At 37.5% G+C, this 23,307-nt stretch overlaps 1 protein-coding gene and 1 non-coding gene across 2 annotated transcripts in view; both read right to left on the reverse strand.

Annotated features, from left to right (window-relative positions):
• Positions 1 to 10,732: 10,732 nt before the first annotated feature.
• LOC127661480 (eukaryotic translation initiation factor 4 gamma 2-like) overlaps positions 10,733 to 23,307 on the reverse strand; it is a 32,180-nt gene continuing 19,605 nt past the window's right edge. Inside the window, exons 12-22 of the mRNA XM_052152218.1 lie at positions 23,008 to 23,146; positions 22,753 to 22,907; positions 22,561 to 22,671; positions 22,138 to 22,266; positions 21,795 to 21,899; positions 21,489 to 21,704; positions 14,659 to 14,917; positions 13,981 to 14,185; positions 12,547 to 12,755; positions 12,307 to 12,428; positions 10,733 to 12,027 (exon numbers count right to left, since the gene is read on the reverse strand). Of these exons, the coding sequence (XP_052008178.1) occupies positions 11,962 to 12,027; positions 12,307 to 12,428; positions 12,547 to 12,755; positions 13,981 to 14,185; positions 14,659 to 14,917; positions 21,489 to 21,704; positions 21,795 to 21,899; positions 22,138 to 22,266; positions 22,561 to 22,671; positions 22,753 to 22,907; positions 23,008 to 23,146 (1,716 nt within the window). The 3' untranslated portion in view covers positions 10,733 to 11,961. The remainder of the gene's footprint in view (positions 12,028 to 12,306; positions 12,429 to 12,546; positions 12,756 to 13,980; positions 14,186 to 14,658; positions 14,918 to 21,488; positions 21,705 to 21,794; positions 21,900 to 22,137; positions 22,267 to 22,560; positions 22,672 to 22,752; positions 22,908 to 23,007; positions 23,147 to 23,307) is intronic.
• On the reverse strand, positions 22,350 to 22,517 carry LOC127662024 (small nucleolar RNA SNORD97). The gene has a single exon (XR_007972845.1). It is a non-coding gene; the product is annotated as a small nucleolar RNA SNORD97 (small nucleolar RNA).

The following is a 23,307-nucleotide window of genomic DNA, read 5'->3' on the forward strand; positions in this document are numbered from 1 at the left end:
TTTGTGACTCTAACATTTATATTTCCTATTGACACACTCAAGCTGAAGATATAAATAACCATCTGAAGACAAATGTTTTTGTGAAACATCTGTGCCTAAGTAAATTGATGGGGTGGATGTGTAGTGGTGAAGAGATCTGGCTGGAGAAGAGGTTGGCTGTATGGATGACGGATGTGTTGTTTTAGTAGAAGAATAGTTGTTTTTATGTTGTTCTTTCCCCTTTTGTTGTAGGGTGTTGATGTTGTAGTTTCAAACTGTGCATCAGGGCCTGATTTATATTGTCAAAAACATATAGCATATTTCATTTGAATGTTTGTTTAAAAAATTTAAAAACATTACTTTCATATTTTGTGAACATAAAAACAGTCTAATCATTGTATGATTTTTCTCTCAAATCATATTAAACTTCACTGTTCCCTATCTCAATAAATTATTGTTATAAAAATTGTTTTTAAGAACATAATAATCAGTATTACCTTCTGGCTTAAAGCAGTAAGCGTCGAACATTTTTCTGATCTCAGCTCTCCAGACAGTAACACCTAAGCTGTTTTTACCAAATTTTTGGCTTTTCTCAGTTCGAAGAATAACTGCAATTTGCTATTGAACCCAACCAAACCTATGGGAAAGTATTATATTTAATTCTTAGAAGAGACAGAACCTAATGGGGTTAAAATATATGAGACTATATGAACCTCTAACCATCAAAAAGGTTCAAAGTTGAACTTCTAGCATCTGAAGATCCCTTGTGCATGTAATAAACTTCATGTTGTGACTATACTGTATGTTGTAACTGTGGGATGTTGACCAGAAAGGCATCAGGAGACAATGCTCATAAACAACAAATTGGCCTTTTTTCCCCCTCTTTGCATGCATGCAAATATATAAATATATAAATAATATATATATATATATATATATATATATATATATATATATATATATATATATATATATATAGGGCACACAAGTAACAAAAACATACAATGGAGAAAAACCATTGACCCTCCTCATGAATGGTCCACTTCAGGACTGATTAGTCATACAAAGATACCACATTTTAAACCCAAGGATCAAACCATTTGAGCCTCCCAGGGGAAAAAATAATCAACACAAGATAAATAAATAAACAAACTCTTAACAATTAACATTAAAACATAAAATAAGCATCAACATAAATACAGAAAATAACAAATACACTATAAACTACCACATCTAACATTAACAATACACATACTATAAACAGTGAATGCTCCTCAACAGAAGGCCTAGTTGACCTAGTCTTACATTACCCATGATTACTGTATAAAACAGGAAACAGATAGGCCGGACATTCTCTTTAACCCACCCCCGGAACCATCCTGCAGTCATGAACCAAGAGAGAGGTAAGAAGAAAAATCAAACAAACTTCAAATTAATAAAACAAAAGAAAAACTCTTGTTGTATTTCTTTCTTGCCTAATGTGTACCCTTAGACAACAAAAAGACAAGTACATATCATACAACTCAAACATATAATGTGGGCATGTAGGACTCAAAAACAACCAATCACACCGTCACAGTAACAAGATTAAGTAATATACAGAATTGTCTGGATATGTTCCACAGAAAAGTTTAATGGAATATTCTGGGTTCAATACAAGTTAAGTTCAATCGACAATATTTGTGGCATTAAGTTTATTACCACAAATAAAATAAAAAAATACTTGTCCCTCCTTTTCTTTTAAAAAGCAAAATGGAGGTTACATGGAGTCACTCACAATCTGGGGCTCTTTAAATTACCTCTTGGCCTATGGGTTTGCTGGTCTGCTGAGGCCCCCTTCAAGTTGTTGGGGGGGCATGGTTGGCATGGGAGTTGTAGGCCCCGCCCCATGGAAGTTTCCAACAAAGTTGTAAAATTGGCTATAACTTTACACACAAAAAAAGTTTAGTAAGCAAATTCAAACTAAATCACATTAACATGAATAGTTTGTCTTGTGGCTATACTTTTGAATTTTAACATTTAAGGATCGGCCCAATTCACTCCCATTGTAAGTGCCTCACTGGAACCCAACTATTTGCTTCTTTTTTTTTAAAGAAAGGGAGGGACTCTTTTTCCTGTAGTAATCAACAATGTTATGGCATGGATGCTGTCGACTGAGATTGTTTTCGATTGTTTTTAGAATGTAGTTTTAATATTTGTATTTATTTTCTGATAAGTTAATCTATATAATTTTAGAATAATTTTATATAAATACATTTATATAATTTCTACAATATTTTTATTTTGTCTGGTATTGTAATTTGAAATGACATACATAGCCAGTTTTTAAAATGTCCTCAACAGCATAAGATTACATTCTTTGTAATGTTTTAAAAATACATTTCCAAATAGACCAAATCAATATTTCAATATGTTAAATTCTTTACCTGCATGTCTGTGAACCATTTTTATTTGCTGTCTCCACTTCAGCCTTTGCACCAATCCTCATGTAAATAGCCTTACATGCCTCTGTGTCTGTGGTGGCATTAAAACTGTACTGTTTGGTCTTCGTTTGGACTAAGAACACACCAGAGACCATTTGTAGGAACTAAAAAACAACCCATAAATATGCATTTTCTACAATTGTGCAGATTACATACATATAAGTAAATGGACAGAAAAACAAACTCGAGAGATTTACCTTGGATTTGACTTATGTCCAGGCAGAGAGTGCAAATAAATAAGAAAAGAACAGAGAACACAAATCTAACCAAACTCTGGCCATCACTGCACTTAGCATGACACCAGGACTGCCCAGAACACACTCAATATGGTGATTCTGCAGAAAGCATGACTGTGCACTCTCTACGCTATCTTACAAAAAAGGGTCCCCTGGAAATAGGAAACAAGAATATCCGTAAGAAGACCTTCACAGAGAGGACTTTAACAGCTAGAGCAGAGGGCAAAAATAAATAAATATATATTTCCTATGTTTGTACATCAGCTATGTCAAATACCTTTAAACCCATTCAATAAATCATGCACATTTAGACAGTCAGGGCTGGCCAGACAAATATCTAAGTTCCATGCGGGTGTATCAGGAACTATGGAGCCCCTTTCCCTGCTGAAATCGTATGCTTAGACCTGTATGATTTTCCAAGCTAGTTTCAATGATCATAGTATTTCTGATGAATCTGTTTTGGTGCCAAATGGACACACAAGTACCCCGTGCTAGGGACCAGTACCTGCAAAACATAACATCTGCTATTGACCAGCTATATATTTTTTTTCAGCTGGGTTAATATGAATTCAGTATTATTGGACACAGTTTCACTAAATATTACATTTATTTTTAAGCAAAATTCATTGTGGAATTGACTTGACACATTGTTGATGTCCTTGAGGTTTTGGTGTCCAAATGAAAATATTCCTCTTAATTTGTATGCGGATAATTGAACAATTTACTAGCCCAATGTGTAGCATCAGTGACATTAGCAGAAAACAGCCAAGGTAGACTTGTATCCTTTTGCAGTCCATTATTTCCAGCGATTATGAAGGCTAAATAACAGAAAAGCTTGTTGCAATGATAAATTTCAAAGCAACAAGTAAATTGGCAGTATGATAGTCCATAGTGATGACCTGACACACCTTTAGACAAATCCTCTGAATAAACCCACAGGGAAAATTACAGGAAGTTTTTCAAAGCATCCTGTGATGTTTTGCAGATTCACACATTTTATTGTCTCATCTCTAAAATTCCTGAACGAGAACATAAAAACACCATATTTCTCTGAATCTACTAAGAGCACAGGAAATAATCCATAACAAAAGGTTTCAACTGTGTTGAAGTGTTGTTCTAAACTACAGAGTCCTGTTGCCAGTAACAACTGCCGTTCAAGTTTTTCTAAGATAACAAAATCTGAAACAAAGCTAACAGCCAGTGGAACTTGTCTTATTTGTGCTGCTTGGTGGTGCTTTAATAATCCATCTACAATGGAGAGGAGTTTCCTTGCCAGCTTTTGAGGTAAAGAGATCAATCAAATACCACACTAGTAAAGGATCTGGTTGGTATTGTGATATACTGCAATATTCCCCACAACGTTTGGGACACAATAAAGAACTATTCTGATACATAGTCAAATCAAATTTAGTACTCTTATTCTTTGATGGATTCAATGGTATTCAATTCATTTTTTCACCAATTACGAAGTGCTTTACTATAACTAAATATAGTGACAACATTACCTATATGCCATTAACCCTAACCAGCTCACTTCAGGAAGCTGAGAGACACTAGGGTGCAATTAGTCATGGATGGGGTGAGCGGTTTCAACCCTAGCACAAGCATGGAGTTTTTGCCCTCTGTGACTTGGTATAATATTTCCTCATAAATAACTAATACAGTTACCTGGGCTGCATGTTAGTGAGTCTCCTTAGATCTGAAGATGTTCACAACCATACAGGGACTCTGGATTTGTAGGAGCAAGGACAACACATTTAGATAATTTCAACACAGGTCAAAATCTGGAGTTAGAACCTGGTTTCGGCATCCATTCGACATTTCTTGAAACTATGACTCTGAGGGCCACTTCTCATGGAGAACTCCAGTTTCTCACATCATTGAAGAACTCAGCTTCAGACAGCAGCATGTTTAAGTCCCTTTCTCACAGCAACAATGACATCGGCAGCCGGTTTGTGAGCACAGAGGAGATTAAAGGAGTTTCAAAGCCCACATACCCACCTCGAAGACCTATTCATGCAGTCCGACCCGTCAGTGCTCTGAGCGCTAGTGGCTCATTCCTTCAGATTAACCACCTGCAGGGGGAACTAGTGAGGTAGAGAAAGGTAGTTACTGACATGATGTAATTGTGGAGATCTTTGAGAAAATTAGGGCTACATCTGAAAGTTAAAAATTGTTGGCAAATGTAGGAAGGTATCACGTCATGTCCGAATTCAAAATTCATGTCACATCCTGTCTACTGAGATACCTTTACCTGGTCAGCAGTGCTGTCTCTATATTAGGGCCAGGTGGGGCTGAGCCCTACCAGATGTGGTGCTGTTGTGCAATATGCATGGAATAATCATAAATTCATTTAAAAAAATTATATATTTTCTGCATCTCAATCTTGTTTTATGTTCATTATACAAGACAACAGTAGATATTCTTTTGAGAAATTCTATAATTATTAAGGTCTGTTGGGTTAAAGTCATTTAATCATTATCTTTGCTTTGTGTGGGGCTAGCCCATCGTTTTGGAGAACATCATGCACATGTGCAACAAGCTTTCAATGAAAGCATCAGGGGCACGTTTGCCTTTACCCCTCAGCCAATCAAAAGCTTTGATTATAAGTATGTCAAGTTGACATGGTCCTTTGAAATTACTGCTCTTGTGTGCAGACCTGCAAAGTAAACTTGATTGGGAAGTTCTAAAAGCTAGTTTTTGCTAACGTGTTGCTAGTTGGATTAGTTAGCACACCACTCATTTCAGTGAAGTGTATGCCATTGCTTTGATGTTATAATGCATTGGTTTGTATTAGATTACAATAACTGCAAAATATTGAGAGTCTTTCTTTTTGATAAATTTTGTAATGCTGTTCTTGCAAGTTAGTGAGATACTGTAATATGCACAGCCTATGACGATTTGGCTCAATCTGGTTCGCGTTCACAGTCACTTGAGCTTTTTGAATTGGATGTGTACCTATTAGTGGTGTTTTGTGCTGAGATGATATTATTAGGGATGTTTTTGCGAGGCATTATGTTGAGTTCAATCTTTGTTTGTGCCCCACCAGAAATGAAGAGCCTGAGATGCCACTGCTGGTCAGTTTTTGAAGCAGCATAGATACAGCCTTCACTGACTTTGATATCCCAAAATCCCAAGTAGGTATAGTTGCAGGCCAGAGATCTCCAAAAGAGGGCAGGGCTACTTCAAAAGGGGGTTTTGCCAACTCCAAAAGGGGCATCACTTTTAAAGACGGTTAGGGAAAGGTTTAGGTTAGGGGCTCCCTATAATAAATGTATATATTTTTAGATATATAAATGTTTAGATATTTAGCCTTAGGAAAGCACCACGGTAGGGCTTGCAACCACATATTTGAGATTGTCCTCCCCTTATCACTTGTTCAAACTTATTTGACATGAATCCTTTATTTGTTTTATTCATATAACCCTGTATACCTTCACAAGTTCAGTGCACTGTTCATGCTTTAAATTGAGGATTACAAATTTGACAAGCTAACAAATAAACATTCAAAACAGAATAAAAATCTGCTTCCCACCCTTTTTTTAATTTTGTTTACTGTTTTTCAGATTGCAGGATAATAGTGTTGTTGTTTTTTTATTCATTGTCAACTTAACATCTGAATTCTATCCTGTACATACTGTCCCTCACTGTCACTGACTGAACGACCATATCTGTGTCATTCAGCAATGTGAAAACCTGAAAAAGGAGAACAAATACTTGTCTAGTGAAATTCACATGGAAAGGATCAGGAGATGGAGCTCACCATGAGGAACCTGCACAATCTCAACCAGGAACTCCAGGCCCACGTTAAAGAGGTTATCTATATGGAATCATAGGAGGTCAAGGAGGAAAAAAAGAGATAATAAAACAATGTTTTGTGTCTTATTTCCTTCGGTTTTATATAATTAGCTAAAACAGAAGCTGCATCTCAGCCAGCACAGTGCAACACAATGTTCCAGGGCAGCTGAGGATGCTGATAGAGCTCAGGCAGAGGCTTGTATGCTGGATAGCAGGCAAGCGCATAATCTTGCAGTATCTGATAAATCACAGCTCGGTGAGGAGCTGCAACAGCTGAAGTAAGAGGTAGTATACACACAGGATTCAAAATGATGCAACATATGGTGCCAATTAATTAATTAGCATGTTGTTGTCCATAGCACAATGATGTCCAGCTGCTTTTAGCCTAGACTGAAAAGAATTAGATTGAGACCAAGATTAAACTGGATAGTGTCAGGAGAAAAACAGGCTCTTTTGGAGGAGAACAGAGTGCTGGCAGATGAGAGGAATACATTACGGTACAAACTGAAGGAGCTTAAAATGGAAAAGTAAGCTCAATCATTTAGTAATGCCATTTGTCTTTGGCAATTGAAGCACTGTGAATGGATCCTTGCATGCAACTTTAATGTGAACTGAATTGATAAAATAATTACTTTATATGTTGGGCCATTATAGTGCAATGAATAGTAAATTATAAGAATACAGTCTGGTTCATGATGCGGTCTGTCATTGTCATCCACCCCATCTGTAGAGAAGGGAAATCCAGACGTAGAGCTCTGGTTGCTGAAGAGCAGAGCGAGAGAGCCAATAAAGCCCAGCAGGAAGCCGAGCAGGAAAGACATCATGCCGAGAGTGAGAGGCAAGATCGCACTAGGGAGTGCCTTAACTTGAGAGAAAAACACCAGGCTCTTGCAGAAATAATCTGTGCCCAGGGAGAGCTTAAGTCTCAGAGGTAGACCAAAGGAGTAAGTCATCTTGACTGGTTGTAATGTAACTGGAAAGAAATTCATGATGGTGTTGTTGATGAAAATTGTTTTCTGGACTGATGCCACTTACTTTAATAAGCCTCATACCAGCATATCTCACTTTAGTGTCAAGCTAATATTAAGAGCTACTTCCTGTGTGTGACTGAAAGTGACAAGAGGGTTATGATTCTCAAAAATCAAGATAGCACACCAAGGATGCTTTTTCTCATTTTCTTTTATGAACATTGATTATATTACTAAATAAAAGTGTTTACCAACGTGCTCATAATATGCATTTAACAGAAAGTAGATCCAGTGTACATCACACCTGATCCCAGCAGTGAGGACTCTTAAAGGAGTGCAGGGAGGCATGTCTTATGTACCAATACTTGACTCTGATTGTTAGAGTGCAATAGTTCTTGTCCACTTTTTCAGCCATTCTGGTTCCAGAAGTACATTTTGCATTCATTTCTTACAGAGATTTTATAAAATAATTTATAAGAGTTCTTTAGCCATGAACCAAACCAACCAGCTCAGAGTTGAATCAAACCTCTACAATCTTTCATATATAAAAAAAAAGAAAGGACAAGACTGTGTACATAAAAGTCTTAGATTGGGGGAATGAACTACAATCTCATGAAGAATTATACATAAAACATATATGGGGGCCTGTGTAGCTCAGCAAGTAAAGACGCTGACTACCACACCTGGAGTCGCAAGTTCAAATCCAGGGTGTGCGGAGTGAATCCAGTCAGGCTTCCTAAGCAACCAATTGTCACGGTTGCTAGGGTGGGAAGAGACATGTTGGGTTAACCTCCTCGTGGTCGCTATAATGTGGTTCTCGCTCTCAGTGGGGCACCTGGTGAGTTGTGTGTGGATGCCGTGGAGAAAAGCGTGAGCCTTCACACGTGCTAGGTCTCCGCAGTAACATGCTCAACAAGCCATGTGATAAGATGCACGGATTGACGGTCTCAGAAACAACTGAGATTCGTCCTCCGCCATGTGGATTGAGGTGTCACTATGCCACCACAAGGACCTACAGCACATTGGGAATTGGGCATGCAAAATTGGGGACAATATATATATATATATATATATATATATATATATATATATATATATATATATATAAATCATTGACTTAAAATGTCTGAATATACAGTGGATATAAAAAGTCTACACACCACTGTTAAAAGGCCAGGTTCTTGTGATGTAAAAGAATGAGACAAAGATAAATCATGTCTGAACATTTCCACCTTTAATGTGACCTATAATGTGAACAATTCAATTGAAAAACAAACTGAAATCTTTGAGGAAAAAAAAAAAAAAAAAAACAACAACCTGGTTGCATAAGTGTGCACACCCTTAAACTAATACTTTGTTGAAGCCCCTTTTGATTTTATTACAGCACTTTTTTTGTATAGGAGTCCATTAGCATGGCACATATTGACGTGGCAATTTTTGCACACTCTTCTTTGCAAAAGCACTTCTATCTTCTTCTGGTGAAGCCATGCTTTTGTGGATTTGGATGTGTGCTTTGGGTCGTTGTCGTGCTGAAAGGTGAACTTCCTCTTCATCTTCAGCTTTCTAGCGGACGCCTGAAGGTTTTGTGCCAAAATTGCCTGGTATTTGGAACTGTTCATAATTTCCTCCACCCTGACAAAGGCCCCAGTTCCAGCTGAAGAAAAACAGCCCCAAAGCATAATGCTGCCACCACCATGCTTCACTGTGGGTATGGTGTTCTTTGGGTGATGTGCAGTGTTGTTTTTGCGCCAAACATACTTTTTGGAATTATGGCCAAAAAGTTCAACCTTGGTTTCATCAGACCAGAACACATTTTCCCACGTGCTTTTGGGAGACTTGATATTTGATTTTGCAAACTTCAGCCAGGCTTAGATGTTTTTCTTTGTAAGAAAAGGCTTCCGTCTTGTCACCCTACCGCATAGCCAATTCATATGAAAAATACAGGAGATTGTTGTCACACGTAGCACACAGCCAGTACTTGCCAGAAATTCCTGCAGTTCCTTTAATGTTGCTGTAGGCCTCTTGGAACAATCAGAGTCAAGTATTGGTACATAAGACATGCCTCCCTGAACTCCTTTAAGAGACCTCACTGCTGGTTTTCTTCTCGTCTTTTCATCAATTTTGGAGTTCTTGGTAATGTCTCTGTTGTGCCTTATTTTCTCCACTTGATTATGATGGTCTTCACTGTGTTCCATGGTAGAAGAGCTGAACTTTATTTGTGATTAATCAGAGTCACTTTAAATGATGGAAGATTTGTAATGACTTCTATTTAACATGAGTTTGAATGTGATTGGTTAATTCTGAACACAGCCACATCCCCAGTTATAAGAGGGTGTGCACACTTATGCAACCAGGTTATTGTAAGGTTTTTAATTTTAATTTTTCCCCCACGAAGATTTCAGTTTGTTTTTCAATTGAATTGTTCACATTATAAGTCACATTAAAAGTGCAAAAAGTTCTGACGTGATTAATCTTTGTCTCATTCTTTTACATCACAAAAACCTGGCATTTTAACAGGGGTGTGTATACTTTTTATATCCACTGTACATTACAAAAACAATATTTAAATTCTTGTTTGGTACACTTTGCTGGCCGTGATTCCGATTGGTATTTCTCTCTCTGCTGGATCATGGATAGTGTAGTTCTTTCCAGGAATTCACACAATTTTTATACAATGGAGTTGATAGAACACAGGCCGATGGTTTCAACCAACTTTCATGGTTCTTCAGAGTTCATGCTACACCATTCTTTAAAGGAGTACAAGTAAATGTTAAAAACCTATTTGCCTATGGAGAAAATGTATGGAATAACCAGACCGTTACACTACTGTATGTGTTAATTTGTCTTATCCATTCCTTAGAGCCATGTTTATGGTGGCTGCACCTCAAGTTGGAAGGGACACAGGTCCAGCAAACTTCAGAGCTGTCACTATTTGGAGAGTCCAATGATTCTGGTTTTCCAAGAGACATGAATGTGGTTGAATATTTTTGGATCCCCACTGATGAGGAATAATGTGAAAGGGCTACATAAATTAAACACAAAAAACAGCTGTAATGTTACTTTTTTTTTGTCAGATTTGGTTTCATTTACCAAGTTTTAATTTTGTACAATACTTTACCCACACAATCTGTTGTACTGACAATCACTGCAATCTCTACTGTATCCCAGCAGGTAGGAATAATGTGATTCTGGCAAGTGTCAAATATGGCCTACACTAATCTACACTACAAGTTTTGTATGATACTAAAGCCCCCTGTGTAATTCTTACAAAAGCTGACAAAGCACACTTATGCTGATCAAGTTTTTCCTTTATTGTAATTTCAGCAATAGTGGTGAATACAGCACTAAAACAGCCTTTCAATGACATGATCATAAGCCATTTCATTTCATTTCTTACAACTGGATTGCAGTTAACACGCGTTAACGTCAAATAGAATTAAAACACCTGTCAACATTAGGTTGTCTAAGAACCACTTATTGGCACAAAAGCCTTTCCCCTCTTGTGAATCTCAAGGATTTTTCCCTTCCTATTCTCATGTACTTTTTCTTTGTTACGACCTATTAAAAAGGCAGGTTAAAATCCACCATCTCAATGTTTAAGATGTTCAAATAGTCTGCGGAAGTTTGGTGGGACCTGAAGGGCATCATGACTACTGCCATAAAGAACAAATCAGTTACCTTATCAGAACACACTGCAGACAACATTACATTTGGCTGGGTCAGCATAGGCATTAAGTACACACTAATTGCTTGACTTCCCAACTGATAAGCATGTTCAATGAAAAGCACTTAAAACACGCTCTACTGAAAGCTGTTATATTAGGTAGTGTGTTGTGCAAAACTGTCTGAAGGACTATACAGATTTACCGGATCTTAAATTCAAGACTAAAATTTCAGACATCAGAAGCAGTTTCTAAATAAAGCCTATTCAGTAGGAGGTAGAAATGGAAACTGCTAAATATTATAGCAAGTCAGTGATTACAGTTGTTGAAATCATGCATGAAAGGGATAAAGGATATTGCAACCGACCCAGAATAACACTAATAAAAGCACCTTCAACATAACCTATGAAGGCCACTTAACCAGGATCTCATGATTAACTTTTACTACAAGACAGACTGCAAACATCACTTCTATATTGACAGCTGTGTAATTACTAAGAATGAGACACCAAAAGCCATCCCATATCCTTTGAAACAACAAATTAAGCAAGGCAACAGGTTACAAATTTCTTCAGGTCTAATACAAAAATGTTAGACATAGTGGTTGATATATCCTCTGGAACTTAAAACTTCAAAAGAAGCTGATGCAACCTGCCATTGGCAAGCAAATGAAACAAGCAAAACATTGATTATGAATATGACAGTTTTCTGGCAGTTAATTCATGAGCCTAGCAGCAGTGTATTGTGGAGGTGGTTGAGTGTGTGAGCTATTGCAAAAAGTGTAGAAACCAAAGACAGGATGTTATTTAGCAGGAAACTGGGGAGGCCTGGATCCTCAGTCAGCTTCCTCCTCTGACTCCTCTTCCTCAGCTGTCTCCAGCCAAGTCAACCATTGGTTCACCTGAAAGGAATGAAACATGCATGTAAAAAAAAATATGTTAGGACACAGTTGGGTTACCTTAACAGGGATAGTTCACCTAAAAATGAAAATACTCCTCGTATGGAAAAAGATGCAATCTATCTGAATGGTGCCTGAGGCTTACATTATGCCTAACATCTCCTTTTGTGTTTATACATCTCTTTTTGTATTAATACATTTATACAACTATGGAACAACATGGTGCCAGGTAAAAAACAATTTTTAGTGAACTGTTCCTTTAACAGCAGAGGGAACAATTACCTGGAATAAGGCTTTTCCCTTTCCAGGAAACTCCTGGGTGATATCTTCTTTCCATGAAAGAAAAGCTTCCTCCTCAATGATCTCCATGTCATAAAAATGGACAAAGTAGCGAAGCAACATACCTAAATAAAATAATTGTAGCCCTTATTAAAAACAAAACCATTTTAAATGATCATAAGGTCACAATTTAATTGATTCAGAAATCACAAAAGGGATGTTACATTCTAGTAGTTACATTACCTTTTGGGAATGCATTGGCATTGCAGTGCACCTGCAGGGCGTACAGGGCGCTGACCTGCAGGTCTGTATGATCATGGAGGAACTTCTGCATGACTGGCTTGAAGACTAGTAGTAGTTGTTTCTCCTGGTCCAACTGCTCTTTAGAAGGAGTGGACAGTTGCTCGTCTCCTTCAGTCACACCAAGCTCAACAAAGATATACTGAAGAAAGCTGTTGTATGAGAAACAGTCAGGTTCATCACTGATGTCAAACTAATATGGCAAATTTAGTTAGATTATAGAGTTGGGAGTTCTCAGGCAAAGCATACAATAAACGAATTGCAGTTGGCGCCCTGCGACTTAGTCCTGTTCTTCATTGTGCTGGAGTGAACACTTCAAGACTGACGCATAAACTACATGACCATTTGTTCCTGACTGAGGCCATGTATAAACTGGAATTAAGATGTGTTTTGGGTGATCTAAAAATCACAAATGTACAAGGGAGACACTTCACTGTTACACCTGATTGTCTCTTTTGACTACTTGTGTTCGGATTGAGAAGAGTCTCTGCTTTCAGGAGGACATTACTTCGGTGTTATTGTAAATTATAATAAAGCGTACAGTTTCTTTTTGTTCACAAACATTATGTTTAGAGCAGATGTTTCAGAGTTATTTTAGTGCAGTACCTGTAAATAAGCTTTAATGCAAGTGCTGCTCAAATCAGTGTCCCTATTGTGCATGTACATGCATTCGCTTGTTTACATTGTCCGATCATCTGCTTACTTTGTCGTTACATGTGGAATTAAAAAAATAAAAATAAAGGCCGTTACAGCTGCCTTTAGCAACATCCCATTTCAAAAGGATCACCCAAAATGCATCTTAAAATTGAGATAAGAAATTCATTCAAAAACTTGTGCAGTTTATTCTTAAAAACATGTCAAAACATGCTTGTCACCATTTGCAAGGGGAAGAAAAATAAAATAAAAATAAAAACAGTGAATAGTTTTATTTTATTACTATTTTTGTCTCTTGCTACCCAAAACTTGCTTTCTTTCAACAAACATGAAAGATTTGCGCCCATTTTACTATTTGCAAAAGGAAACACAATTAGACAAAAACTGCTAAAAAAAAAAGACAGTGGGAAGGAATTATTTGAATAATTATTTGTCTTCTGCCTAATAACTTGCCCTCCTATATAGTTAATTGGCTTTGGCTCGATGTCAGTCTCTTGCTCGTCAGGTCAGTGCACACACCTGAGGACAATGAGTCTAGATATCGAAAACGTTTGCAGCATCTGAGGCTAGTTTCGGCATGTCGCAGGAGTGAAAGCACAACAAGACAGTTCGTCATGAGATCTGAGACGTCTCGTCGCAGATTCAAAACATCAAAGGAGACAAGCTTGTGTCATGTAGGGTACACTAGGCTTATGTTTCTTGAACATGATCAGCGGGCTGTACCTGGTCATAAGTATGTTAATGAAGCCCTTGTCGGTGTGGAGTTTGGGAGAGATATTATCTTTAATCCACTTGTAGATGGCCTGAGGGGAGGAGTCCACTTTGATCTGCTTTAGCAGTTCCTTCTCCAGTTTCAGCAAGGGGAAGAGGAAACTCAGACCCTTCCCCTCCAGAATTTCCAGCATACGGTCCTTATTTTGGTCAATTTCTGAGCAACACAAAAATAAGTTACAAGTCGACAAGAAATCAAATTGGACCCCATTTGCTTACTAAATATCCCTGGTCCTATTGTGCACAACTCAGGGCACATTTTTCTGAGAGAGTGAAGAAAAAAAAAAAAAAATCTAGAACTTTTCAGGCTGGTAAAATTAACATTAAATCACTTTCATAGCTTACTAAAAATCAAATCCTGCCAAACATTATTTCCAGCTGAATACATTCTTAAAAACGTGTGACATTAAATGCATTGCGTATTGACATTTTATGTTGTCTTTTACACAAAAAAAAGTACATTCAACTACAATGTTTGTAAAAAAAGAGGTGCTTGTATTATCCCAGTAAGCAATCTTGGTTTGAACATTCCAGATATCAACTGATACAGCAGTGCCTTGCTCGAGTTTGAAATTAATGGCATTATAGATCACACCCTTAAAAACGGATAAGTGTAGAAGTGAAACATACCAGGAAGCATCTTCTGCATGTTAACCTTGCTCTGCTGGAAGAGATCTGTGAGCCACTCACGGTCCTTGAGCTTGGATGCTTGCTGCAGACACAGCAAGAAAAGAGGGAAGTGGTTGCCATTCTCCAGGGGATGAGCCAGTTCTGCCACACTGACCAGCTCCGCAATGATGGCCCATGCTGCAAACTGGGCAAGGTAAGACTTCACCAGAGGAATGTCAACCTCAATCTTCGAACACTGATCCAACACATTCAGAAGAGCCTGATGACAAAAGACAGACAGATTTTTAATGCATCAAGGTAGCCATCATGAAATACATTTAAAAGGTTGACATGTCATGTGGTGACATCCTATACTCCATCTAAAACCATTATAAACAGCATTTGGCTAATTATTTTATTATTATACATGCAGTTTTTAAGATCATCAATTATGAGACTAAAAATAAGTTGTACTTAAATTAATTTGTCACACAACAGGACCATTTAAAATGAACTAATGCAAGCAAAAAGGTGATTAAAAATAGGTGAAAAGCTTAAAAAAAAAAAAATGGTGATCAGTGACAGCACTCAAATTTTAACTAGGGTTAACCAATTTGAGAGGGTCAGCACTGAACGCACAAGACATTTGTCTCTTAACACATGTGTAGTTAAAACACGATGGCATTGATGCCCCGATGATGAATCATGAATGCGGCTTCAAGATTGCTATATAGGATAGCCACAGTCTGACGGCCAATTAATATTGTGAAAGATAAAATCTGACATTTAAAGCTTATTGCAATAAATACTCAACCTATGGGACTAGTTATTTAAATTTGTCAACCATCCACTTAGACTTTGGGAAATGTTTAAAGTTTAAACCAACTTGAATTAGTGCTCTTTTGGCACATTTTTCACATCTTTATACTGTGGACGGCTTGATTTGGAAAATGTTAAAGCATTATATTGTTACATATTTTTTCATTTTCTTGTCGAAGAAAGGAAGGAAAAGTATACACACACGTTCAGAATTTTACATTAGCCAAATACATTTAAACTCAGTTTTTCACAATTCCTGGCACCTAATTGTAGAAACAAATTCCCTGACTTTGGTCAGTACTCGATACTTTATTTTAAGAATGTGAAATGTCAGAATAATAGGAGAGAATTATTTATTTCAGCTTTTATTTCTTTCATCACATTCCCAGGGGGTCAGAAGTTTATTTGCACTTTGTTAGTATTTGGTAGCATTGCCTTTAAATGGTTTAACTTGGGTCAAACATTTTGAGTAGCCTTCCGCAAGCTCCTCACAATAATTTGTTGGAATATTGGATCATTCCTCCAGACAGAACTGGTGTAACCGATTCAGGTTTGTAGGCCTCCTCGCTCGCACACACTCTCAGTTCTACCCACAATTTTCTATCGGATTGAGGTCAGAGCTTTGTGATGGCCACTCCAATACCTTGACTTTTTGTCCTTAAGCCATTTTGCCACAACTTTGGAGATATGCTTGGGGTCATTGTCCATTTGGGTGACCCATTTGCAACAAAGCTTTAACTTCCTGACATCCACATAATTTTCTTTCCTCATGATGCCATCTATTTTGTGAAGTGCACCAGTCCCTTGAAGCAAAGCACCCCCCACAACATGATGCTGCCACCCACATGCTTCACCATGTGCACTTGCAAACTGTGGTCTGGCTTTTTATATGGCGGTTTTGGAGCAGTGGCTTCTTCCTTGCCGAGCAGCCTTTCAGGTTATATCGATATAGGACTCGTTATTACTGTGAATAGAGATACATGTCTACCCGTTTCCTCCTTTGCTGTTGTTCAGGGATTGATTTGCACTCATCACACCAAACCATGTTCATCTCTAGGAGACAGAATAGTCTCATTCCTGAGCAGTATGATGGCTGCATGGTCCCATGATGTTTATACTTGCATACTATTGTCTGTACAGACAAGTGTGGTACCTTCAGGCGTTTGGAAATTGATGAACCAGACTTGTGGAGGTCCAAAATTTTTTTTCTAAAGTCTTGCCTGATTTCTTTTGATTTTCCCATGACTCCAAGCAAAGAGGCACTGAGTTTGAAGGTGGGCATTAAAATACATCCACAGCTAATTGTCTAAAGGCTTGACATAATTTTCTAGAATTTTCCCAAGCTGCTTAAAGAAATGTAAACTTCTGACCCACTGGAATTGTGATAGTCAAAAGTGAAACAATCCGTCTAAACAATTGTTGGAAAAAATTACTTGTGTCATGCACAAAGTAGATGTCCTAAACGACTTGCCAAAACTATAGTTTGGTAATATTAAATCGGTGGAGTTGTTAAAAAAATAAGTTAATGACTTCAACCTAAGTTTAATAAACTTCTGACTTCAAATGTCTGTGTGTGTGTGTGTACGTACACACACACTTAAAAACACATTCAAAACCTGCAATTACATTTTAACTCAACTGACAGCACTAAATTTAACCTAAAATCTTGATGTATTAAAAATCAGGGTTCAAACTCTTTTCAAGGCACAAATTTCCAGGACATTGTGCCCAACATGTGAAATATTTAAACAAAAACACATGCATCCATTTAAAATTAGCTTTTATTTTTAAATTAGTTTGTTTTTGCTGGTAGTTTCTCACCTCCAGAAAAGAAGTTTCCTCCATGGCCCAGTGATTATTAATCCCCGTAAAAGAGATTCAATAAATTAAAAAAAAAAAAACAATCTGTATGCGATGCGCACTTCAGAGTGCTCAGTCATCTCTCACACATGAGCACGCGATGATCACGATGAGGTGTTTTCAGTGCGAGCGGCCAGCTCTACACATACATTTTGAAGCGCATATCACTTGCAGATTATTTTTATTCAATTAAATCAAATTTAATTAATTTGTTTAATTATCAAACTAGGACATTTCACAATTTTAAATTTGATTAATTGTAAATTCAAACATTTATTTTTATCCAAATAGGTCATTTTCCATGACATTAGGCGTTTTACTGCTATTGCCATTTATATGACTAGATTCAGTGTTTTCCACATACCACATGTGGCAACCATGGTATAAGCTGACTCCGATCATTGAATCATTGTTAAATTCACATCCCGAGGTATTAACTCTTTCCCCGCCAAACACGGAATTTTCCGGGTATCCGTGTTTTAGGTGGTATACGGTAAGGAAGACCCGCGCGCATGTTTTGAAAGAGTACGCAACTCTTTGATCAAAGAAACAGACTGCGATCGTCTCAAACGTGAAGTGGAACACCATACTAATACTAAAGCACTTGTTTGATAAAAATGCCTTTTTCTCAGCTTTTTGTCCGAAATGTTGTTTTTGACAAAACCTACCTCTGTTCAAGTGGCAATAAAAAAAGAACAAATGAAGATAAAATAAAATCGTTTTTTTTGCCTAAAAGCAGAGGCTCAGATCTTTATTTTGATATATAGCATCTTCATATATTCATGGAAGAAAATATTCTGCGGGCCATTAAAATTTAGCGAAAATCGTCAAAAACCCTGGCGGTGGCTGGCAACTTTTTTTAAAAACGCTGGCGGGGAAAGAGTTAAGACCGAAACACCACGCTACCAACCCAGTGTGAATTAAACTGCAGGTTGTATTCTAGGTGGTACTATGGTGTAATTCTCTTTAAGCAGGGTTAGGGGTTAAGCCTACACAATAAAGCAAGGCACTTTGATTTCAAACTTTATTTATATTAACAAAAAATTCAAATGAAACTGGGGTAAAAAAAATTTAATAAATGCAATTTAAATTTGTTAAACTTTTGAAAGTTTTTTGAAAGGATTTTAAACAGTTGTCAACATCGCAAGTCGTCAAGTTTTCTCTCCCCCCCTTTTAAAAATTGAAAAGCATATTTACTATATAAGCACATTATTATCCTGTTTGTTAACTAATATTACATATTTATACACATTACACAGAAGGAAATGCTCCTTATTACCATGGTTAGGTCAGTGTGCTAGACTTAAATAATAGTTACACTCATGCGAAAGTGCAGATGAACAGCCTTTAGCTCAGGGGTGGGCAACTATTTTCGTAAAGGGGCCACACCGGGCTTTAAGTAGTGCATACAATGTTCTGCACTGATTTGGTTTTTGTATCTTATAAAACCAGAAATAGTTGTGTACTCAAGTTTCTGATTTTTCAATTTTCTGTGACTAGTGAGACTATTCTGCAATTGCCTAAAGTATTGTATAACTCAACAAAGGGAGATACTTTTTCTTTTTAAACTAAAGGCTGAGCTTATACATTTATTTTACCATCTCTACTTCCCTGTTAATTTATTATTCAATTTAACACTCTACATCAGGGGTCTGTTTTAATAATATATATTTTTTTTAATTTATAGAACTTTTAATGTTTTTTGCAAAGTGGGCGAGTTCTAAAACATTACCAGTTTACATGCTAAAAGGGTCATGATGCGGGTATCCTCGATGGTTTGACTTATCACAAAACTGAATAACACCAGCTGCATGACTATGATAAATGATTACTGCAAGAGTTAGATTAACATACAGGTGCGAAGGGACTTCAACATTTATAAATTGCTCAAATAAAATATACATATTCGTCTCTGGCTTGCTTTTGCTCGCACTTCAATGATTACCCCTCCGTGTGTCAATGATGCAGAGATCTACTTTTATATTTAATTTAATCACTGAGAATGTTAACCTGCAAAATTAGAAGCACCAAACATCACAAGCAGCCTCAAGAATGGACACAGAGTAGCCGTATAACACTTTTCCTTGAGCAGAATCTTGCACTACAGATCGCTACATTTGTTCAAAGGGGAAAGCGAGAGACAGAAATAGCGTACTCACGTGAATGGTTGCCAGATTGCACAAAATAAACATTAGGCGGAATATTTCCAATTTGCGCAAGTATAAATCTGAAACTGCATCTCTTAAATGGCAACCCTAAGCATGTAAATGCTTGTGGAGGAGTGTGACGTCCCAATGCAAGTTAAACGAATTATCCAATGAGGGAAAAAAAAAAAACAAACAAAAAAACACCATTACGATAAATGAGCCGCTGGCCACATTAAACCATGTGGAGAGCCTAATCCAGCCCACGAGCCGTAAATTGCCCATGTCTGCTTTAGCGGTTTGCGAGATTATCACTAAATCTGCATCGGTAGTCCTAAATAGTCAATCACTTTGGCGGCCGCCAAAATATCTTCAATGGGAGAAAACGGCATTGTTCTTTTCCTCTTGTCCTGCTTTAACTCACACACACACACTCATGTCAGACCCCCTTGCCTCACTTCTCTCTGACATTTTCCCTGCTGCATTTGTTTGTGAGAGAGAGATGCAAATTGATGAGTCTGACAGGCAGACGAGGAAAGGAGATGTGCACGCACGCGCATGTGAGATTCTCTGGCCAGTTGCATTTTTTTCTCAATACCCTAGATAAGCAAATGTACATGGTATGATAACAGTCAATATTCAAACCGTGGTATACCGTGAAACTGGTATACTGCTGAAACCCTAATATATATATTATACATATTATACACACACACACACACACACACACTTCCATTTACCGTCAGGTAAATATCCGTCTAAACATGCAGCCGGAAAATTACATACACAAATTAAGAAATAAAAACAATTATAAAATGTAAAAATAATAATTATAATGATGATAATAATAATCACTGAAATATAAATCATGGTTCGAGGTGAAAATTTTTGTATTACTTTATGATTTAAATCAGATGTATAGGCTACAGATTTGTGGTCACAATGAACTGCTCAGTGGAAATAAAGTGATCTGAACTCAAAGCACCTCCTTAGATGTCTGAGGTCTATTGCAGCACTCGTATATGATACTGTTCTCGCAAACAAAAAAAAGTTTGCAGGGAAAAACAAAGAGAATCTTATACATGCACGTGTTCCAAGAGACCACACACACCTCCGTACAAACATACATGCGCATAGAGGGATTTCCTCATCTATTCTGAATAATATAATAAAGTGTGCTTCAAGCACGTGCAAGTGTCTACAGGAAAAATATTTGTAATATTAATGCGATAATAATAATAGCCTAATAAATAATAATAATTTAATGCCAAATATTGTCTTGACATCAAAGGCATCAGCTATTGGAGATCACTCTTACCATCGTCAATCCCCAAGATCATCATCTGTCAGCACAACCCTAATGCATTTCTCTATAAATTAATGAAATGTTCAGACAGTCTCCTTGCTGGTTTTTCCAGACACATTCAGAATCATTACCGCTTTTGCGGCGTCGCTGCGGCTTGCTTAGAGCATGCGCTTGTAAAATGTATATTTTAAAGGCTCATTATGAAGGCAGTGACAAAAATACACAAATTTGTGTATTTGATTTAGATTTCCAAGTCTGATTTCCGAGTCCCGATCCTTAGCATGTTTTTGTACCAAAATTCCAGGTTTTCTATGACGTATGGGAACCCTGAAAATGTTCATATGAGCTTTCAAACCACACCTGTCCTGTTGAGACCTTCAAATAACAGCTTAAAGACAAGTCTCTTCTATGAGCACTTACTCTATAATCATTCGGCACTTGCATTCTAAAATAAAATACAAATAAAAAGAACACCTTTTCTTCAGCGCGTTTCTTCTGCTCTAACGTTTATACTACTCCAGCTACGATTAGAACTTGGCAGTACAGTACTGCAGATATTGCATGACAAATTGCTTATGTTCCTCATTTTGTAAGTTGTTTAAGATATAAGTGTTTGCTAAATGTTCATGGAAAACTACCTATATCACTAGTATGATAAATGTCCCCTGTTAATAAACAGAATTTTTATTAAAATAATAAAAAAAAACTTCAAAACAATTTACCTGCATAAAGTTTTCCCCAGTGATCAAGCCCTCGTTGCGCAGTGTATTGATAAGAGTGCTAGCCTGTTCCCTGTCTTCATTACTCCGCTCCAAAGAACACAAGATGGTCTTAGTCAACATCTCTGGCAGAAAGTGTTTTGGAGCTCTCATCTCTCTCACACCACTGACTGCATCCTCCAAGTTCTTACTGTTAAGATACTCAGTCACAACATTCTCCTGTTTTAACAAAACCAGTAAAAGGTTAATAAACTTAATATCTCCAACAACTAGTGATTTGTAGTAGTATGAAAGGCGGTGTGTGCACACCGTCATTTTAAGCAGTTCCTCCTTGGCAGGGGGTGGTTTCTTGATGGTCTTCTGAGGTTTCTCCTGGATCAGAGGAGGGTTAGTTTTCAACCCAAGCTGTGGAGGCTAAACAAACAGAGAAGGATGTAAACATTAGCAAAAACAAGAAAGATAGTGAAGGAGACAGACCAAGAGGAGAACAAAATTAACAACAATAAAATAAATTAACGAATCTAAAATGAGTCTGAGCTTTGAATGATCAGATTGTAAATGTCTTGTTAAAGGTTTTTTAATCTTCATTACAGGCACCATACCCGCCCTATCCCAATCACTGTTTTTGAACATGTGAGAAAGAATTCTCTACCTGTCCAAGTGGTGGAGTCTGCGTGCGTGGAGGCTGAGCACTAGGAGGAATCATGGTGGGGATCTGGGGCTGCAGTTTTGGCACTTGGTTTTTATTCAAAAGGAATGACTGAGCTGGTCTCAGGCTGATCTGTAAGAAAAGACCATTGGACAAAAGAGACAAAAAGACTTGAGTATTTAATGATTCAAATATTGGAAATAATGGTGACATGCACACTCTCATATCTCATAATCGCAGTCAGCGGACTAGCTGGCAGTTTAAGGCTGAGGGACAAGGGAGAAGCATAAAGGAGGAGGTAAAGAAAAGAATAGAGAAAGGAAGAAAACTGCCATCCAGCGGAGTCCCTCAGAATAACGCGTCTTTTTATAATCACAGGGTGCAAAGGTTCAGAGTAATTCAGTTTAATGCATCTCCCTGGTTTACCTCATCTGCATTGAGCTGCCCCTTCTTGAAGCGTGGTGGCATGTCCTTCGACTGAACTTGCTGCTGGTTTGAATGGTTCTGGTTTTGATTGTGAAAATGCGGATTCTGTCCCTAAATACATTAGATAACTACATTTTAATCTCATAAAAATGTTTAATGTAATGCATGTGCTACACATCCGTTTATGCTCACCTGGCTAGACTTGATGAAAGGCTTCAAACCCAAGTCAAATTGTAACTGTGCTTGGGAAGCCATGTGTCCATTGAAAAGTGGGTTTGTACGATGACGTCCTAGGGTGGGTGAAAATCTGTCCTGGATCACACCTGGACCAGTCCCTATGCCACTTCCTGCAGATATATAAATAAAGTAAGGAAAGACATGGCATATTTCCAACACACTGCGTTGAGAACGATTCAATAAATACAACAAGCAAAATGCCACACTTACCTGGCATCTGACCAAACATATCGGCCAATCCTCCAAGAGTTTCTCTGTCCAATTTCATCCTGTTCGGCATAAATGGGCCTTCTAAGAAGAATTCCAGTCTCATTCCCTGGTTCATGGGTGGAATAAAAACACCCAAATCCTTCAGAGGGGGGAGGGTGCACCTTGTAATTACCAACAATAAACTCCAACTCTGCTCTGTTGTAGAGTCAGTCAAGGGATAACATTTGAAAGCTTATAAAATAATAGAAGAAAAACACACACACACACACACACACACACACACACACACACACACACACA

This window comes from Xyrauchen texanus, chromosome 21 (genome assembly GCF_025860055.1).
Source record: "Xyrauchen texanus isolate HMW12.3.18 chromosome 21, RBS_HiC_50CHRs, whole genome shotgun sequence".
Classification (NCBI taxonomy): Eukaryota; Metazoa; Chordata; class Actinopteri; order Cypriniformes; family Catostomidae; genus Xyrauchen; species Xyrauchen texanus.